Source organism: Melospiza georgiana, chromosome 2, assembly GCF_028018845.1.
Source record: "Melospiza georgiana isolate bMelGeo1 chromosome 2, bMelGeo1.pri, whole genome shotgun sequence".
Taxonomy (NCBI): Eukaryota; Metazoa; Chordata; class Aves; order Passeriformes; family Passerellidae; genus Melospiza; species Melospiza georgiana.
Window position 1 is genome coordinate 114633846 of NC_080431.1, and position 21439 is coordinate 114655284.

The 21439-nt window shown below is 42.4% G+C and overlaps 1 protein-coding gene across 4 annotated transcripts in view; it reads right to left on the reverse strand.

Annotated features, from left to right (window-relative positions):
• Positions 1 to 13665: 13665 nt before the first annotated feature.
• The window catches only part of AGPAT3 (1-acylglycerol-3-phosphate O-acyltransferase 3), a 90794-nt gene continuing 83020 nt past the window's right edge, over positions 13666 to 21439 (reverse strand). For all 4 annotated transcript variants that reach the window (XM_058045030.1, XM_058045032.1, XM_058045031.1 and 1 more), the window contains 3 exons: positions 19721 to 19796; positions 17364 to 17562; positions 13666 to 16717 (listed from right to left, as the gene is read on the reverse strand). In XM_058045030.1, the coding sequence (XP_057901013.1) occupies positions 16629 to 16717; positions 17364 to 17562; positions 19721 to 19796 (364 nt within the window). In that variant the 3' untranslated portion in view covers positions 13666 to 16628. The remainder of the gene's footprint in view (positions 16718 to 17363; positions 17563 to 19720; positions 19797 to 21439) is intronic.

Consider the following 21439-nt stretch of genomic DNA (forward strand, 5'->3'; position numbering starts at 1 on the left):
GTGAGGGTTTGATAGAAGGAAAGGAAAATTCTTATGCCAGGTTTCAGTCAGGATGAAGACAAAACCAGCAGTGTCTACAGGACAATTTGATTCCCCCTCTCCAGTGTTACCTGACTGTCTGTAAGATAACCAGGGCCCAGGGGTAGCATGGTAGATCCCAGGATTTGCTAGTAATAGCAGTCATGAATTTCTTGTATCCTCTCATTCGTATAAAATCCAAATAAAGATTTGCCATGAAAAATTTTATCTTTATATTCTCCATGTCTGACCACACTCTAATATTTCTGCTGGATGTAGTGGGTTGAACCTGGCCAGCAGCCTCACAAACACTCTCCCATCCCCAGCAGGACTGGGGAAGAAAGGAAAAGCAGGAATGGGAAAGCACATGGTTTGAGATAAAAACAGTTTTAGGTGAAGGAAGGAGACAGAGATGAAGCAAAGGAAATCACTCACCACCTCCCACACGCAGAGCAGCCATTCTCCAGGCAGGAGCCACCTTGGAAGGCAGAAGTTTCCCTTCCTCTGTCCCAGTTTTTACTGGTGACCCTGACCTTTTGGCACTGTATTGTATGTTAGGAAAAGCCCTTTGGCCAGCTGGGGTCAGCTGGCCCAGCAAAGTCCCCTCACAATCTCTTGCCCATCCCAACTTACTTGCTGGAGGAGAAGAGTATCCAGGTCTGCTTGTTTTTACAATAATCTCATTTAACAGATTGTGTTGGTTTCCCTGTGATGACTGAGAGTAGGATTATTCCAGAGATATTCATGAAATAATATCCAGACTTTGACTTATTTTCACCACTGCTTAAAACTGAGCCTGTAGATGGACAGTCCTGGGTGGAATGGTAGCAGAGAACTTATACATGTGCCTTTTACCAAAGTTTTAAGTTCTGTCTGACCTGAAAATGATTACAGATGGGAAACTTTATGGGAAAGATGAATATTTGAATGTTCAACAGTAGCAAGGTTTGGAATGAAAAACTGAAGGAATTTCTAGAGAAAGCCTCTCTTTTCAGGTGGAGCATCAACTTTCATCTCTGGGGAAACTTCAAACAAATTTTTCCAGGTTAAAGGATAAATCTTTGCATGTAGGGAAAGCAAACATTTTCCTTTTATATTTTTGGTAATTAATATTTAGGGAGAAATGGATATGGAAGTCCATGGTTTTCCACTGAGATGACCATCACTCTAAACAGTGTTTGGGATTAAAATGAAATCAACATGATAACTGTAACTAAGTTTTACAGAAATAGTGAAGGAAATTTCACCCCAAAGGAAGAATTATTCAAGGAGTCAGGAGAGAAGCAAATGCATAGTTTTATGTTTTCACTTTGACTTTTGGCAGCAGTCAGAAAACTATCAACAAAAAGCACAGAAAGTTTAACTGAGGGAATTCTCTTTTTAATTAACTCATTTCATGAAATCACAGCCACCTGCAGAAACAGAAAAAAAAAATGACAAGAGTTTCATATTTGGAAAATAACTTTGTAATATTATAAATTCCTTTTTCAAAAATGAGTACTTTAAAAGCCACCTTTTTGAATTAGTATGTCAGACACAAATAATTTGTGGTATATAATAATCAGAATTCTGGCTTTTTGTTTAATATTGTTGGGAATGAATCATTGACAGAAATGTATTTAATAGCAACAAAACCAGCATGGGGAAACCTATTTCCAAGCTCTATTCAACAATATTTTCATTCCATCCATAGATTTCTGCAGCAGAATCTGCTGTGTATTGTGAACTCTTGCCAATCACCAGAGTCAGGAAAATATGGGAATGCAGAGAAGGTGACAGTAACTGTGGAAAAGCTGTTGTGTGTCCCTGTTCTGAAACCTGTAAATGACCACAGACAAACCAGAGGGAAAAACCATTTCAAAATTGAAATGTGCAATCAGAGGCCTTCAAGAGGGGTCAGGAAAAGCGAACAGCCTTCAGAAGGTAAAAGAAAAAGAGAGAAATCATAGAAATGCTGAAAATACTTAAGAAAGGAGTCTACAGAAGTACTGGCCAGCAAGCCAGGGCAGAGCAGCTGGAGCAAGGAGGAGGAGGAAGAGATGCTGGCTTGGAAGGGAGAATCAGTACCTTGATATTTGTCCAACATAATCTTCACAATCTTTTCAACATCAGTCTGTGCCTTCTGGGACTCCAAGAAACCTCCTTTCCTGGCAGTGCCTCTCTTCTAGCATCCCTTGAGACAGACTTTCCTCCTCCTCCTCCAAACAGTTTGCTTTGAATAGTTCTCTAAAATCCTACTCATCCAGGGAGGATGCCACAGAAAGGCAGCACATTTGAGTTATCAGAGCAGCTCTACCTTGCAGACATGAGAAAGGCATTTGGACTCAGATGAAGTGCTGAGTGTGTTACAAGCACACCAACCCACCTCAGTAAAGAGAAACAAGTTCAAAGAGTGAAATTTTGAGTAGGAAAGTATAAACATCATTACCAGGATGTTAATGTTATGTGTTTAATGGTGTCAGCAACTGCTCTTGCTCCCCCTGTACCACATGAATCACATAAGAGAAAGAGGAGGAAAAAGCAGATGTGACAGCCCTTACTCCAAGCTAATTCTGAACACCAGAGGAATTCAATCTGCAGCTGAGCTACCACTGCCCTTGCCTCCTTTTCATCTCCCCCAACATGTCATTTAGATCCATTTCCCAAGCCACTCAAACATGCTTAGTAACTAACTAGAAATAGTGCAGTGATCTTGGAGCCTTTCACAGCTCCCTGAAATCCAAACAACTTTTCAACCAATATGGGCAGAAACAAGGTCAGGTGCCGGCAGGCAGAGAAGGCCCTCAAGCCCCAGGAGTTCCTGCAGCTCTGGACTATTTTCAGGATAGACCCAAGCTGCAAAACAGAAACATTTAATCTGCCAGCAGGGAGGCACAGGGCTAATTAGCAGGTCTTGAACAGCAAGATTCAAACTGAGAGCATCCAGCACTCTCCCTGGCTTTTAGAGAAATGGATGCTATTTCTCTGTATCACCTGCCTCTTCTCCCTGAGCACCCACCTTTGCCCTGAAATCCAGCCCTGCTGAGCATGGAGCTGTGGTAGCTGTCATGAGAACATCAGCTCAAACTGTGAAAATGGAAATAATTCTCCTCACTCATGAGAGAGCTTTGTGTCAGGAGTTTCATTCTCATTTATGCCACGAGTATGAGTGGCAGAGAGCCCAAGGTAGAGTCCCAGGACAGTCACACCCCAACATAATTCCGAACTTCCACTGGAGACCTTAGAAGAAAAAGGTTGTTTGTCTGGAAAGTTACCCTATCCTGAGAGGAGTTAAAAGCACAGGAAGGTACACATTTGAATGTAAGGGGATACAATATAAGAAAGTGAAGGTAGTATAGAAAGTAATTTTACCCCATTAAGGAGTTGCAGCTGAACCAATTACTAAAGATTAGGAGCAGGCCTGACCTTAACAGGCCACACCTGTGGCCAATAAGAACAGTGGTATAAAAGAGTGGATTGGTGGGAACTGGAGTCAGATGGCTGCTGCAAGGACCAGGAACAGTCAGTGCCTAGAGGAGCTGACTATGAGAAACACTGAGGTGGTATGAAACTCTGGTGGAAACTCTGGTGATATGGAGTCCTTGCACTATAATGATAATAGAACTCTTGATACCTAAGATAACAACTGAACACTGGCTGTTTTTTGGAAAAGGGGTGATAGTGAGGCCCTGGGAAAATGTTAAAATAGACTCTGAAATGTTAGGCTTTGTGTTTTCTCAGATCACTGCACCTGTGTAAGCAGTATGCTAAATGATCTAATTTTTAGATGTAATGGTTGTTTAGTAATTAAATATAATTATTATATAATCATAAGAAGAATCATGAGAAACTATGTTGGAAATTTAAGGGGGGCTGTGCTTGGTTGAAATCTATGTATACAATAGAACAATATAAGTTTAATAATTAACATGAAAGTTATATAGTGATAGAATGTAAAAATGTGATCATCTCATATATATGGTCAGAGTCAGATTTGGGTGGAAAATACCCCTGATTCCCAGAGCTCTTACTAAAAAGCACCAACATAATCATTTTTGTGGTTATGTGTTTCTGAAGGCTAACAGGGGGAGGTAAAGGGACACCCCCATGGGATGTTTCCATGTTCAACTCACTTGCAGGAGTTTTGGTACCGCCACCAGCAAGGTGATTTCACCACCAGACACAGGAAACTGGGCATGGAGAGAGCACAGTGTCTTTAATCTGTGCACAGCCAGAGAGCTCCCAGCTCACAAGGTAATTCACTGTTATTTTATCAGCTGTACTCTGCAGTCTGCACCTGGATTCTCAGCTGGGGACTGACAACTCTTTTCTCCAGGATATATTAATTTCTATTCATTTTTACTTACTACACAATTAAAAACATAGATGTGTGGTCACTTTAAAAAACACAGGAAGCATTATTAAAATACACCATTACTATTTATGCTCTTGTGCAAACCTATCATAGTAGTTCTGGGTTGTTATTTCATTTATTGTCCTTCTTAGGAGTAGCTTCTGAAGAGTACTGAGGTCGGTAAGAATGAGACCATAAAATTGCTAATTTAATTTTCTAGACAATAAGGATCTATTCTAAGGACCATCTAAGGATGATTGTTTAACCTCTGCCCATCACACCCCTGAGGAAGAGCTCACACGTCCACAGGATAATGTAAAACTGATGGGAATAAGGAAGGAGGGAATCTTAGAGTGAATTACACCATTATTTAAATACTCTTCTCTACATTCATCAAGGGAAAGCTCAATTCCAAATTAGAATTATTAGTTGTTAAATTAAAATGCATTATTAATTAGAAATTAGATTCCCTTGCAAGCTTATCTTAGGTAGGTCCTCCCTGGGTGGCAAAATTGAAGTACTACAAGAATAATGAAGTCTGAAGAAGAGGCCCAGAAAGCCATTCATAATAAGCATAGAAATAAATATTCTGATGAGAATCCTCCCCTTCAGAATGCTTATTTTTATTTTTGTGTACTGCCATGACACCAGGACCCTCTCAGAGGGTTAAATTGACAGGGTATGTGTGATTTCATGGAGAAAGAGGAGAGTTAAACAACCAGAGACTCAGCAGTCGCATAAGTTTTGAGATCATAAAGACATCCAGGCCACAAAGGATATTTCCACTACAGGTTTCTATTCCAGGCTTTGATCCTATTAGACCCTGGTGCCCTTAGGAATAAAGCTACTGAGACAGCTGTAAAACAAAATATATCATTGATAGGCGAGAAAGGACAATGAAATCTCTCATTAATTCTTGCTCTGACCCCCCCCACCCCCACCCCCAAATAATACAGCAAATATTTCAAACAGATGATGCTGCTCAGATCCAGATCCTGTAGCAGCACTGCAAACAAACCTCCACTGCTCTTAACACCTTGTTAGTCCTTTTCAGCTGTGCTTGAGGACACAAAGGTACTGAGAGCCTCACTGTGAACACCAAACTGAAGCTGAGTAAAACTAAGCTCGAACCCTCCTCAGTGAGCTGCTGAGAAATGAGGTTTCCTCTTGCAAGTGGAACAACAAAACTCTGATATTTCATTTTTGTAAAGGAGCTGTATTATTATGATGTTTTGTTTTGTATCTTGAGTAGGAGTGAGGACTGTTTTGTCACAGGTTGCAAATCAAGTACAAGGCCCTTTACCCTTCTGATGGGTGGAATAGCAAATCTCCTGGTCTGGGGAAGACAGAAGGGAAAATCTGGGTGTACTGATTGTTTGGGTGATGCTTCTGAACCTGTGCTGAAATCTGTGAGGAGCCCAGGGGAATTAAACACTGACTCCCATCAGACTGAAAAGGAAGTCATGTGCCTAAATCCTATTAGTGCCTGTAAAATTCCCAGACCTAACATTAGCTCCAGAGGTTACTCCACTGAGATCCCTTTGAGAGTAAGCAAACCCCCCCCCCAGATTGCTTCTGTGCAATTTGTTCTCCCTAACCACGTTATGGCTTTGGAGTTAACAGCAATAATTTATGTTCCATTATGTGCGCTACTTAATTTAGATAGCCCAGCTGCCTTCCTGCATGACTGCCAGCAAAAGAGTGCACACTCTCAGGAAATAACAAATTTGCACATTTCCCTTGCCTGCCTTTCTAATCTTACTGGAGTTCTGGGTCAGGGGTGCTGGGGGATGTGGTTTCTTTGTTCCCATCTAGCAGGGAACTAACCCTGGTGTGAGCAAGTTTCCCTCCCCAAAAATACAGAGTTCCAGTCCGCAGCACAGGGCTGTGTCTTGTCCACATCTCACAGCAGAAGAATATTCAAAAGCCTTTTCATAAAAGCATTTCTTAACAGTTTGAGGTCTTCTCCATCCTTAAATTAATCAGAAAAGAAACGTGTGATTTGCCAGGTAAACTCTTATTGTGTTCAGTTAGTCTTGCTCTGAACCTACCTGCTGACAGCAAGTAGTGCATCCTTCTGACAGATTATGCCACTGTAATGCTCTGTATTGAAAACATTCAATTTTTTAAATAACAGAAAACAATTACACTTTTTTAAAAATCAGAATTTTGCCCTAAAACTTTGTAAATGATGGGAATTACATTATTATGTGCTAGGTGAAACATGAGAAGTAAGCAGCAAAACAGGAAAGAGTTTTGTCTGCCCATTCAGTATCAATTGTATTTTCCCTATACTTCAGTTTTGTGCAATTGCTTAAAGTAAAGCCTTTCACAGCTGGGAGAAAGAAGGGCCTAAAAGAAGTCAGCCCTGTTTGGTGAAACACAACACTTGCAGCAGTTGTGTGAAGAGAGGAGTAACCTCAGTGAGAAGGATTTTCTCCCAGGGAGCTTCAGGGGATCAGCTCAGCTCTGTGGTAGAGTGGACCCTACATTTATCACCTACAAAGCAGCTTTGCTGCACAGAGACAAAGGGCAGCAATCTCCTACCTTTGACAAGGAGCTCTGACCCGATAGGAAGCAAACAGGAATTTGCATTTTCCTGAAAATACTTGTGGAATTCACGTTTCATTGTGGCAAAGGTGGGAGGAGATTTGTAGATGTTCCTAAGCTGATTCGTTTCTTTCTTCTACCGATTTTCCTTATAAATGGAGCAACCCCTAGCACTTAAATACATGTAATTTCATTGGAAAAGTGAAAAAGAGATGTCAAACTAGGCTAGCGTTGAATTTGGCTTTTGCAAATGTTGCCCAACATCGGCAAGATGAAAAACAAAGGCAGTTCATTTTCATGCCACAAGCCACAGCAGAATAAAAGAGCCTGTCCTCAGAGTGAGCTCTCTGTGTGCCATCAGTCATGTGCCATGTCTGCACAGTGACCACAGGTGGCACAGGGACACCTGCTTTTGGCGCTCTGCTTTCTTAAATGCCTTGGGAAGCAATGTGCTTTGTCTTTCCAGTGGAGAGCAGAAATGCCTACTCCAGCTCAGGTGTCACAACTCCAGCTCCAGCCCCAGCAGCCTCGTCATGGCACAAACCTTAATCACAGCAGGATGTGATGATGTTGGCAGTATAGGGGACTTCTACATGTGCACAGATCTCATATGTGTTGCTATCATATATGGTATTTATGTAACCCCTGGCAGGAGAGAAGTCTCAGTGGAGATCAGTAAGGACGATACATGTGGGGGATGAATAATGGAATCATAGAATTTTAAGAGGTTGGAATGGACCTTAAAGATCATCTGGTTCTGATGATGAATGTCCCACTGGACCAGATTGTTCAAGGCCTCATCCAACCTTGCTTGGAGCACTGCCAGGGATGGGGCATCCACAACCTTCCTGGACAACCTGTGCCAAGGCCTCCCTCACAGTAAAGAATTTCTTTCTACTGCTAACTTAAATTTCTCCTCTTTTGGTTTGTACCCATCACTCCTTGTCCTGTCACCACAGTTCCAGACAAAGAGTCCTTCTCCAGCTTCCCTGCAGCCCCTTCAGACTCTGCAAGGTGCTCTGAGGTCTCCACACAACCTTCTCTTCCCCATGCTGAACAGCCACAGCTTTCCCAGCCTGTTTTCAAAGGTGAGGCGCTCCAGTCCTCTTATCAATGTTGTGGCCTCCTCTGGACTTGTTCCAACAATTCCATATCCTTCTTATCTTGGGGACACTGGACCTGGACGCAGCACTGCAGGTGGGGTCTCACCAGAGTAGAGTAGAGGTGGAGAATCTCCTCCTTGGACCTGCTGCCCAAGTTCCTTTTGATGGAAGCCAGGACAGGGTTGGTTTCTGGGCTGTGGGTGCTCACTGCCAGTTCCTGTTGAGTTTTTCCTCAGCTTTCACCCCCAGTTCTTTCTCTGCAGGGCTGCTCTCAATTCTTTCCCCACCCAACCCGTAGATGTGTCTGGGACTGCCCCAATGCAGGTGCGGGACTTTGTACTTCAGTTTGTTGAACTTCATGAAGTTCCCACCAGCCCCACCTCTCAGGGCTGCCAAGGTCCCTTCTGTGGGGCGTGACACAGCAAGGGACCCTGGTCCCTGCTGTGCAGAGCTGAAGTCATCTTGCAGTGACATAGCTGTGGCACTGCAAGCTGACTTCAGCTCTGCACAACAGGGATCAGGGGTGGACTCTGATTCAGATCAACAGCTGCCAACAGCTCAGTGGATCAACTGGTGGTCTAAATACTTCCCCAAGTCACACATGGAGAAGGGGGAATTAAATATTATCCCCTCCATGTGTGGGATGGCTAAAAGAAGCTGGGCAGAGAGCACTGGACTCTGATATACAATATAGGATGTGATGAAATCCAGGAGAGCATTTCATTAACCCACACCACAGCTATTAACATTTATCTACCTACAAAATCCTGTTACACAAAGTTTTGTTTCACAGAGGCATTCTGTCAAGCCTCTCAGGAATGGATTCCGGTTTTAGAAGTTGTAGAAAGTGCATCAGCCTGTTCCTCACCCCAGAAGCCCTCTGCCCAACATAGCACTCAGGAGGGTGGCACATCTGAACTCTGAACTTGCTCCCAGTGCAGCAGCTGATTGTATCTGGTGTTGAGAACACAGCATGGCTTCTATGGAATTCCAGGCTCTTTTCCCAAATATATTAATGCAGTGTTGGAAGAAAAAGAGTGGAATTAGTGAGACGAAAGTACATGCAGAAAATGCCTCCACCACAAGCAGCCTCCAAGAGTGTTTGCAACTTAAAGAGAGGGTGTGTAAGAAGCTCCCACAGCCTGAAGGTCACTGTGCTGTGGGACTGCTTAGCACAGAAACAAACCACCCAACAGCATTCCCCATGCCTTCATCCACAGAGCAAACGTGTCCTTCCATTTCCACAGCTCCCTTACACAGTGCTAGCTGTCAAACACTGCAGTGCCACACTGCCCCACTGACCTCCCCTTGCCCATAAACCCCACTGCTGACTGCTTCTCACAGGTGTGGTTGTGATGTCTGACACCAGTTGGTTCCAGATCAAAATCATCTCCCTCTAAAAATGAATTATGGATGCAAGGAGATCCAACAGAGGCACTGAGGAAAGAAAAGCTGTATCTATGAGAACTCAAAAGGAAGACAAGGAAAGTTTCTGCTTGCATACTCTTAGAATGGAAGCCCATCCTCTCCACAAAAAATAGGTCCTCCCACACAGTGACACATGACACCACTCATCTGTCATTTTAAGGCAGCTCAGCCCAACCTAGACTGTTCAAAGGGGAACAGATCAGGGAAGAGAAAACCTACAGGAGAAACCAAGGATCCATTGCTTTCAGGGTAGCCAAAAGATGACCCAGGAATGTGATATTGACACAAATGTCATTTGCTAAAGGATCACATAGGCTAAAGAAGAGCTGATGGTCCAGGGGACAAAGCATGGTACAGTGTATGATGTTGTGTACACAGGAGGAAGTGCTTTATCTTCTAGTGAAAAATAAAAACTTTAAAGATGTCAGATTTGAAAAATTGGTTTAATCTACAGCATCTCTGTGTACCTTGCTGCAGTCTCAGATTATACAGCTTTGGGGTTACTTTGGAGGATTCTTCAGGAAAGGAAGATGCCTCCTTCCTTATTCTGATCTTTTGGAGGAGCCATACAAAATTTTATACATTGCTGCTATAAGTACCTCAGTAGTGCACCATCCCTCTGCAGTTCTCAAGGACTGGCTTTGTGCAGGGAATGCCCACAGGGTTAATCTTGTTGCCTCCCATCCCCACAAATGATCCATCCAGGTAATTGCTGCAGACATGTGGCACTCACATGGGTCAGTTTGCAGGACTGAGACCAAAAAGCATAAATGGAAATTAAACCAACCAAAGCAAAAAGAAAATAGCCCTTAGTACATGTTTAGTTACAAAAACCAGAGTGGTGAGTAGGAAAAGGATGCAGATCTCTCAGTGACATTATGGGCTGATCACTAAACACTTGGAAAAAAGCCAGATGCTGGGCAGTCACCACTTCATTCAAGCACAATTAAACCCCCTCTATTCCATCATAGTATGTACAAAATCACATACAGTTAAATAAACTGAAAGCATGAATGAGATTCTAATATACAGTACTTTCACACAGCCAAAGCTATTTTATTTTACAAGACGAGGCTTTTGCGTTCATCTTTTTTCTGAAAGCCCAGTAAAAACAGCGTAAACTACTTAAGCAAAATTTAAGAGACAACTTACAAAGTAAAATTTGCATAGCACTGTAAATCTGCGTGTTTGTTTGGGCACGGTTCTCTGTAAAAACTACAGTAGGTGACAGGGTTGGGTTTTAATAGCTTCTTGTTTTTCACCAGATTCAGACACACTTCTTCTGAACATCATAAAATCAAGTGTAGGAAACAACTGTAAAAATGTACAAAAATATATACACATGCACAGTAAATGCATACCCTGTATACAGTTTTATTACTCGTTAGATTTGGCTAATAATGATCATCTGGTGACTTACTCTTCCCTCCAGGAAATGACAGGTTTGCAACACATCAATCAGCTCCAGGAGGGTGATTTTCCTCGGAGAGAAGGTTTGGATTAAAGCTACAGTACTTGCTGGTGATCTGAGGAGTGAGCGAGGCGCCGTTCAGGCGAGTTCAGCATTCAGATGTCACAAGGGACAGCTCGGACACAGCTGAAGCAAAGGGACACGAGGGGACACAGCTCGGCTCTCTGCACAGATGCACATGCACGGAATAAAGGAGGTACACAGAACCCGCTCATGCCTTGGGGTGTGAAAGTTAATTCCTGATTAGGCTCTGCTACCTACTCTTCCTTCCTTCGTAAATTGTATTTTAGTAATTTGTAACTCGGCGTGTTTTCCTTAAGAATGCATGCTGGCCAAAATGAAAAAAGTTGTGTAAGACTGAAAATTGGTAGTGGTATCTCCCACATTGAGGAATACTTCTAATTTAAATTTTAAAAGTACTATTATATTCTGATTGCTGCTGAAGTGTCTAATTTTAAAATTCACTTTTCTCCTAAAAAGATAAAATGCTGCTTCTGCTAGTGGTTTATAGAAATAGACTATCTGCACTCAAGTGCTCTCAATAGTGAAAGTGCACAAATAATCTTTCTTTACAGTTTCAAAAACTGAACAGTGGCAGGTAACTACAGGTATAACATTTTAAGAAACACAGACAGCTTTCTAAAAGCCTAGAGAGGCCAAGGATCAGAAAAACACATTTGTCTTAGATGCCAATCCCATGTCTTCCCAATTCTGAAGTATGAAATATTTTCATGACTTTTCCTGGTGGCTAACACACGTGGCACAGACCCTGTAACGCTGATTTCTAGAATGTTCTCACTCCAAACCACAGCAGGTAAATAACACACAACCAACAGCCTGCAAGCATCTTGCTACAGAGACAATCAGATAAACCAGCCTTAAAGATAAACAGGGCAGAACGAGAGTCCCCATCTGAAACAAGCCCTCAGGAGGAATTCTGCCCCAAATCACGTGAACATGGCAAGGGTTATTCTGTAAGTTGTTACACAGAGGTCTCACATCCACATTAGTCAAAGCTTGCCTCTCACATAGTTGTCTCTGCTTTGCAAAGCTCCTGGTGATCACTCAGTTTTCTCAGAGCAAGAATTTGGCCGGACCTGTCAGTGTCCTGCTCCTCCCAGCTGTGTTCTCCTCCCTCACAGCTCCCAGCAGGGCTGTCACCTGCTTCAAATCCCAGCTTCACTCAGCACCAGCAGCCCTGGAGCTGCCTGTTATGATCAGAAGGTTCAGGAATATGGGAACAAGTGGCTGTGACACACTGGGTGGGAGTACAAATTCAGCATTCCCATCACAGGGATGAGCTTCTTTGTGCAGGCACACAGCAGAACTTGCAGCAATCATCTGCTGGGAATCAGAACCTTCACACCAGGGACAGAAGCACATGGCATCCAGCAGATGCTGTGAGCTATCCTGCTGTATCCCATCTTCAAAGGAGATCAAGGAATGGATTCCTCAATTTGATCTGTGTTGGCCTCCAGCATCTGCACGAAACACTTGGGTGAAGTCTGCCCCAGTCTGGCTTTAGATTCTTAGCAAATACTTCTCCAAGATGCCAAAATACATCAGATTGTGTCTTCAATCTGAAACATTCTGTGTAGCATCAAGTCAGCATTATTAACAATCTCCAATCCCACATTTCTTCAAAAGGTACATGATGCAGAACCAGGTTTTGGGGTAGTCCCAAGACAGAAGCAGTACTTTCAGCAAATATCCCATGGGCAGTGACTTTGCCATTATTCCAGCTCTTAGTAAAAACCTTTGCCATTATTCCAGCTCTTAGTAAAAACCTTGTCCCAGCTCCCTTTCACGAGAGACGCCTGTGTGAGGGAGGCCTCTTCTCTTCCCTGCTAAAAGTTTTGCTTTGAAGCAGCCAAGCTGCATTATCATGTTACACAAACACCACCCTGTCACTTCAGACCTAGACCTGTCAACCAGTGCCAAAATTCAGGAAGAGAAAACCCCAGCCATGTGAGACAGCTGCTGTAGGACTGGCTGAACTGGAGAGCTCCGAGTTCCTGCTAAGAGGTTGTAACCAAACCATCTGCAGAGGATACAGGTGAGCAAATATACAGACATCAGTGATGGAGACAAGAGGTACCACGTGGAAGTGAGCAGTCACACCCACTTTTCCTGTGAATACCAGGCAATTAGGACACAGGCAGCAGTCAGATTCATTGGTCAGCAATTAAGTGTAGAGCCCTTCAAGATAAGTTAAAGCAGAACAAAGGAACATTGCCCATGCTCTTTGTGCCAGAGACAGATATTTTGCTCAGTGATGCAAAGTCAATTGCAAGAGCACATTCAGCCCACAATGAGCAAGAGAGAACTGTAATCCTACCAAGCCAAGGCCTCTGGATACCACATCCTTCTTCAGCATCAGCTCTTTGTGCCTTCCTAACTCAGAGATGCCAGCAGTCCCCAAGCTCTCTCACCAGGTTCTCAGCTGTAGGTCAACGTGATGCTCCTTTGGAACTGCAAATCCCACTTGGAGAGCAGCACCATCGCTGTTGGTGACAATGACAAGTGCTGCCAAGGCCAAGAGCACACGTCTATCATCTGTCCACGTTAGTCTGAGAACCATTCCTCTTCGGAGTCAATGCTGAACTCCATGGCAGTCAGCTTGCAAGTCCATACTGCAAAACTCTATTTACTCCAAACAAAGAAGCAATAAATGAAAATTCTGAAAGGTGGAGAGAAAAAACACTCCCACAGCTGTAAGTTTATTAAACCTAGCATGGTTGAAAAGCAAAAGACGAAAAACATGATATATTTTTGTTTATTATTGCTCTTAAAGGGCTTGGTAGTCAAATATACAAGCTATGCTCTATTAAACCAGAAGAAAATAAGATATAAAATCTATGCTCACTTTTCCAATCCAATCCACCTGCTAATCTTCATTAGTGACATTAACTTCAGCTATTTCCAGTCATTTTAATTGATACATACTCTGTGTACGTGTGCGCGCGCGAGTATAAAAACCCCTATTTGAGAGAGAAAATTCAAAATGAAGAGATTCGTGTTGGTTTTGTACTGTTTTGTGCACTGCTGTAGTTTCAGTTTTTCAAGTGTTACTGATATGTCTGTTTAGAAGAGCAAAATTTAAGTATCTGATGATGTATTTATTATATTTTCAAAAAGAAAGCATGACCAATAAGTTATGATAAGAAAATATGAAATGTTGATTATTCTCCCCTTGATGTACATGCACTAATCCCATGATCCTCAATAGGGAGTTACATGCACTAAGAGGAGAAAAGGATCCTGTAAAGAGAAAGGCTATTAATTCCTTTCTCCTCTAAGCAGCTCCCCTCTTCTCAGCATTAAGAAGGGATTTATTTTGTGAAATTCTTGTCATGCCCATTAATATACTGCTCAAAATGTAAGTATAAAACATAGTCAATGGTCAGCCTGCTTAGCAAGCCTCTTCTGCTAAGCCAGTACAATTTATATATACTCAATATCATCTTCAGGAAGCAAGTATACAGCATTTGTAACATCTTTCTAGGAAGCAAGAACTATACCCATTACTGAATTAGTGAAAAAAAAAAGAAGAAAAAAAAAAAGAACCCCCCACTGTTCTCAGTCCTCTGGTTAAAAACAGGGAAAAGCCAGAGTTAACTTTGTCAGCATTTGGATGTCTGACTGTACTTGAAGACAAATTACAAAAACATCCAGCAAGGAAAACAGAGTTATGGCTAGGCTCTGCTCTCCTCAGTTCCCAAAGCATATTTCAAATCCCACTAACATTTGCAACAGTTTTGCAGCCCCTCTCTTAGGGAAGATTTATTGAGGGGACAATGACACACTAACGTTGGGGGTCTGGGTACAAGGATTCAGAGAGGTGGAATCTAACAGGAGACAGACAGAACTCAGGTCAGCCTTCAAATGCTCTTGTTGAAAAGACCACAAATAAAAATCAAGTGCATGACAGAACAAGTGATTAATGACCCCAAGTAAAATATTTTTCTAAGTTACAAAATTGCTCTTCCAGTGTTTGAAAACAGAAAAACCTGTGGGAGAAGAGGTTACATTCCAACAGTTAAGAGCAAATTTGGAAAGAAGGTAAATTATTACTCTCTTATCTTAGTTACTGGAGCACAGATGAAAACAACAACCAGTGCTTTGATAAAGTCTGCTCTTTACAAAAGTGAGATAAATATTCTAGTGGCAGCTGGGTTAAAGATACAGACCCTGAGGGTTAGCTTCTGCCCTCAGCTGTAGATCTGCAACTCATTTCACCCACTTCTGTGAGCAGCCAAATGCAGATTGTGACCTTCAGACTTGAACATACAGGTATAGTTACCATCTGTTTGCAAATAATTCCCCAGCTATGCATACAGCAGCAACCTACAGAAACCTCCAAATGTGCGTTTGTAAAACAAGGAAAGGAAGGAAGGAAAAAAGGGAGACAGGTACAGACATGATTCTGAGCTCTAATTTTCAGTGAAAAAGACCAAAATGTCAACAAGCAAAACTAAAGATAATTAAAATCCCTGAAGAGACCTTATACTCTTTCTAATGCTTTAACAGCACAGCTCACCTTGCAAAAAACTTCACATAAACATCTAAAGCATGATCAAGTCAGAAGAGCAGCACACCCTATCCTGACACACACAGGGTAAAGTCCTGGCCCCATCTCAATCCATGCTGAAACTCTCATCAGAAGTTCAAGAGATACCAGCATTCAAAATTTGACTGCTACAGACCTTTCCTTTTCACATTTTTTACGAAAGAAGACATTTTGAAAACTATTGTGCTGATTTCTAGTGCTGCCTCCCAGTTTACTGAGAGAGGTTGGCTGAACTGGACTTTGGTAATGAGAGATGCAAACAGAAATAAAAAGATAATTGAAAATTTTCCTTCTTTATACAACTCTAAATCCCATGGCCAACCACTAATTAAAAAAAAACAAAAACCAAACGAGCCCAAACAGATTCAAAATTATGGAACATGTTTGATGTGGAATGGGGCAAACAGCACTCAGGACTAAAGTAATATTTAGAGATTAAACAGCCTTGAGCAGTTAGCAGGAGATAGGATGGGAGTGTTATCCTATTGGATCTGTTCTATGGGATGTGCTGATGGATAACACACAGCTTCCAAACTCCACTATCCCTTCTCCTGCGTTACAGAAGTCTTAAGATGTTGCCTGAAAATAAAAAGTGTCAGTGTAACATACAAACAGGATTTCATCTGTAGCCATGACAACACAGCCAAAAAGACTATAACCCAATGAACACCTGTCAATTCATTTAAGGAGGGTGTTTTTTCCTGGCTCATTAGTAAGAGAAGTTGGAAATCAATAAATGTTACGTTGGCTTTAGCAAGAGGAAACATTCAATGGCTCCTGTTGTAAAAGTGAGTGTAGTGCTCTTGACAGAAACCAGTTTTCAGTCATCTGAAGATACACGTGGCCATGGCCAATGCCCTCTTTTCTCCCCCACCCCAAGTCCCCCAACAAAGCAAGAAAAATCAGTTTCTTCTTCCACCCCACCCCAGATTTTCTCCCACAGCTTGACTACAGTAATCCTTGAACAGGCAGAAGGTTGGTGCATTCTCTTCAGTCGATGCCTCCAACTTCTTCATTCTTGGCTCAAGTTTTATTCATTAATATTAGTCATCAGTTATTAAGAAAAAGATAGTTTCTAAGTGTTTGTTGTTGTTTTTTAACTGAAGTTAATCGGATACCATAGTCTGGTTATATGTGCTGATCTGCAGCCGTCAGTTATTCCTTTTTCTTGAATTCCTGGTTGCCATAGCTGGAGCCTTTTTCTATTTCAGTTACTCCTATCAGTCTACGAACTCCAAAGGAAGCTTTAAAATATAACAGAGAAATGAGAGGCACATTAAAAGCAGTCCAAGCACCCAGGAAGTTACATGTAAGCACACGAGCAGAACCCAATCCCCAGGTCAGCAGTGACCACACTGTGCTGTATGAGGCTGCACAGGATCACAGGTCAAATGACACTCAAAGAGAGGGACAATCCAGATTTAAAAATATAATTACTGCTTCTCTTGGTTAACAGGACATGTAGCATGAACATTGAAGCACATCCCCTCCCTCTCCCCCTTCTTTTATTGCTAGGGTTCTTTTGTTGTGGGGCTGGGGGGTGGAAATTTGGTGGTATTTATGTATTTTTTGTTTGTGCTGGTGGTTTTGTTTTTTGTTTTTTGTTTGTTGTTTTTTTTTTTTAATTCACAGACAAGTTGTCCAGTGAAATATTTTTTTCCTCAGGCACCATAATAATGGGCTACACGACTCACTACCACTACAGTTTTTGCTTAATATATGCAGGCAAATTTGGCCAGATTAAAGCTTTTGAAACAGAAAGACTAATGAGTGAGCTCCAAATATTTTCCTGCAAGCCCCATTCTCATTAATTAATACACAGAACTTATTAGAGGTAAATGATCCTGTTCTATGTCACACTGGGCTTAGCATCTTCTCTGCTTTTATTACCTGCTCCTACAAGTCCCAGGAATGCAAGGATAAGGAGAGGCGATCCACTTGCAAAAACTCCAAAGCCAAATGTGAAGAGAGGAGAGAGGAGAACTGTGGCCCAAAAAAGAAAGTTTAGGAGAGTCCATGGTCTCCTAGGAGGTTTAAACTGCTTGCCAGGAAATATACCTTCCTGATTATACATCTCTTGCAAAGCATCCTGGGGGAAAGAGAAAAGAAAATGAGTTCTTAATGTTTGCACCAAGCAGCCCAAGATTAGCAGCTCCAGGACAACATCCAGGACAGCATCTGTGCTACAAACTCATCCAGAGTGCACAGCATCCAATTCCATCTGCTGTCACTTATTTGGGCATTTATGTTGACCATCCAAGTGACCTTTAAGCCTTTTGAAGGCAATTTTGGCATCATCAAAAACTGAAACCTTGTCATCCTCTGCACTACCAAATACCTTCATCTTGCCTGTAAATTGCTTAAGAATTTAGGGCAGCTTCAGGCCAGAGACCAGACACTACCAACCCTCTTAGCTGGGTGCTTTTCCTTCCTGTTTTTTCTTCCAGAAAGGTCAGCATGATTCAGCAAAGCAGAAAAATTCTGTATGGAGAGCCAGGAAGGGAGGGCAAGGAATGAGCTGAGAGCAGAGACAGCACCAGCCCCAATCCCAGCCCTGCAACAGAGCCCCTGCAGCCCAAGCTGAGCTGCAGAGGTGCAAAAATCCTGGAACACATCACTCAAAGGAACAAGGTGCTCACCACCTTCCCTCAAGTCTGTAAAACTGCTCTTTAAGGTTTCCATGCCATTACCAAGGATGGCTCAAGTTCAGCTATTTCTTGTTTTTATTTCTTTCTTTTTTTTTTTTTTTTATTTTCCCTTACAAAAGGCTGAGAAGTGCAAGGCATTCCTTGCCAAAACCAGCCTTTGGAGGACACATCCTCTGTGCAGGAAGAGGATTCCAGTTACAAAATCACTGCAATAAATGGAATGAGAGGATTCCAGTTACAAAGTATTGCTAAGACTAAGATCAATATGTATAATACTATGTCCATAAGCAATACCTCCCTGTCAACACCTCACAACAAAGTTGAACAGAGGCACAGCCAGCATCAGGAGGGATGAGAGGAAATGGTGCCACATTGCACCAGGGGAGGGTTAGATTGGACATTAGGAAAAAAAAAACTCTCATGGAAAGGGTTGTAAAGCAGTAAGACTGTGCAGGGAACTGGTGGAGTCATCATCCCTAGAAGTGTTCAAAAAAACCCTATGGATTTTATGGATTTGGCCCTTGAGGACATGGTTTAGTGGTGAACATGGTGTTGGGTTGACAGCTGGACTCTGTTCTTAGAAGCCTTTCTCAACCTCAAGGACTCTTTGGTTCTACAGACCTGCTAAGGGGAGGTGGGGGGAAAAGATGATGAGCTACTGCTCTTTGTAAGATAACCTCTCTTCTTAACTGAATCAGAGTTCGGATACTCAAACAAATTAGTTGAAATAAATAAAATGAAACTCAGAACAATTTGCTGCCTACCTAGAGGCTGAGCATAAGCCTGGCAATGCTGCAGCACAGGTCATCATAGCTGGGGAAAGCCCAGGATACTTAAACTTTCTGTGCTCTGCTGTCTTCCCACAAAGATCAGCAAATCAAGATACACTTTTCCAGTTCAATAATCCACCACTTAGGGCTGGACAACAATTACAGCTCTCTCCTATTCCCCACAGAAGTGTTAAATCTGGTTGAGAAGTGTTAAAGTGGAAGAGAAAAATGGATTTTTCTAACCATCTAAGGTTAGAAAAAGAAGTGACACAAGGAAGAGCTCTGAGCCATCTGAAGGCATGCTGGGCACGTGTTTTATCAGTCCCTGGCAGCAGCTCCCAGGGACTGTCTGTGCCATGTCACACACCGCTGCAGAAGTATTAGCAGGAGGCAGAAGGAAAGTGACAGTGGAGGAAAAATGAAAGCAAAGAACAATTGCAGCTGAAAGCTGGGACCTGCTGTCCCTGACAGACAGTTATCACTCTTCTCAAGTGCCTAAAAACACCCACAGGGAAAATGGAGCTTTTAGAAATGCATGACAGAGATCCAAGTGCTGAAAAATGTAAAAAGACACTGGATTTCTATTAGTCTTTCACAGCTCAGGCATATCTCTGAATTCTATTGTGCTTCCTGGCAATTTGAGACCTCACCACCCAGCCCTCTGCTGCCAAGGGGCTCCTTGGTCCTGCCCCTTCCAGCACTTTGAGGGATGGCTGCCTAGTTATACATAATATCCTCTCCAGGCAGTGCAGGAGTGTGTATTACTTACTGCCTTAATACACTCCCCTGTGCAATCCCACAAGGCAGAAAAGAATGTAAAGCTATTTACCTTTTCCTGGTAAAGCTTATGAAGCCAGTTTGCAGCTTCCTTTTCATCTTGAGGGATATCTTCCAGAGGAAATCTCCTAGTTTAGTAGAAAGATTAAAAAATGGAAAGAAGAAAAAAAAAGAATTAAGGGAAAATTCAGGTATTTGGTTTTATGCCTCTCCTAGGGAAGATCTTCCATTCACTAAAGGGCAGAAATCTTTGCCAATAATGACACTGATGGCAGAGGTCTTAAACACAGAGAACTGGGACTTAAAATCTGAGGTTTTGGGTTGGGAATTGGGTGCTATTTTAGACAAAAGAAACTGTACAAGCTCCTGTCAGTGTCAGAGCACATCAGTAAAGTCATAATTTCCCATTCAAACACTGTTCCTCCTTCACCAGATCCACCCCTGGCTGATTTCCAGTGAGCTCAGACTGAGGCACTCAGAGCTGGGAAAAGACAAGCAAGTGGAAAACCCAAGGGTAATTGTTGGTTGCATTTTGGTAGTGAAAACCAAATTTTGGAAGCGATGGGAGAGGCAACTGAACGTTCACTTTTTACCATCTCTAAGGCAAACACTTGCAGTGACTGCACTTGTCCCTCTTTGTCTCTGCAGCCCCACAGACTGAGGCCCACAGTTCTGAGGGTGTGTGACAATTCTGCCAGCCCTGACCTGACCTCACTGAGAACAGTGCCTTGTCAGAGCCTCTCTGTAGTGGTGAAGAGCCAACCATTCCCCTGTTTCTTCTGTTTTCTAGACCCTTCCAAGCCAAGCCCCTCTGTGATTCTGTGAATTTGATCTAACACATTTCTAATGATTTCTGCATCCCATAAGCAACACCAGATCTGGCAGATTTACTTACATGAGCCCTAACAAGAGAAGCTGCTCAATTCATATAAATAATGCTCAATAAAAGCTCAGTGAAAAGTCATTTGCTGGAAGCTTTCTGGTGAAGTCGCCGTGGTGCTGCTGTCACCACTAGAGGGGACTCACAGCAACCACATTTGATGATTTCCTGATTATTTCCTCTGGAGGCAGTCGGGATAAAGCCTGGATCCCCTGCAGAGCTAAGCTGCTTACCTGGGCTCAGGTAACTACGTCTGCACGTACCAAGAACAAGAGCTTATGTGCTTCCCTTCTCTGAGCTACACTAAGTCTGTTGGCACAACAAGGACATGCTCCATTTTCAGCAAAACGTCTGTAAAAAGTCTCCTTACTCTCATAGCTTCTTCCCCAAAACAGGAAAAAAGTGTAGAAAAGCACTTGGAGAATATTCATTCCATCCACAAACATATTTTTAACCTAATTATCTAAGCACACCCATTTGTAGAGTACAATTAGTAATTTTACCTGGCAGCAGACTTTTACAAACCCAAATATCTTCTAACTCTATTAAAAACTACATTTCTCTTCTTTTCTCCCATTACCCCTCCAAGAAATGAAAGAAAATTGCACCTCCATTAGCAAAAAAGGATATTTAACTGAAGGCTGCCACAGTTCAGTGTATAATTAATAATTATACAGATGTGCATCCATGCATGTGCACCTCAGATCCAGCTAGATATCCTACATGCACTTGCCATCAGTGTGGAATTACAGGTGGAGTTGCCTGACCAGCTGTTTTGCTGGCTGGCAAATTGTCTGCTCACTTTCCTCATCAGGAATATGCTTGGCAAGTGTAAATAGTGAAAATGAAACCCCTTGCAAATGAGCAACTCCACCTCTCCATGGACAGCTC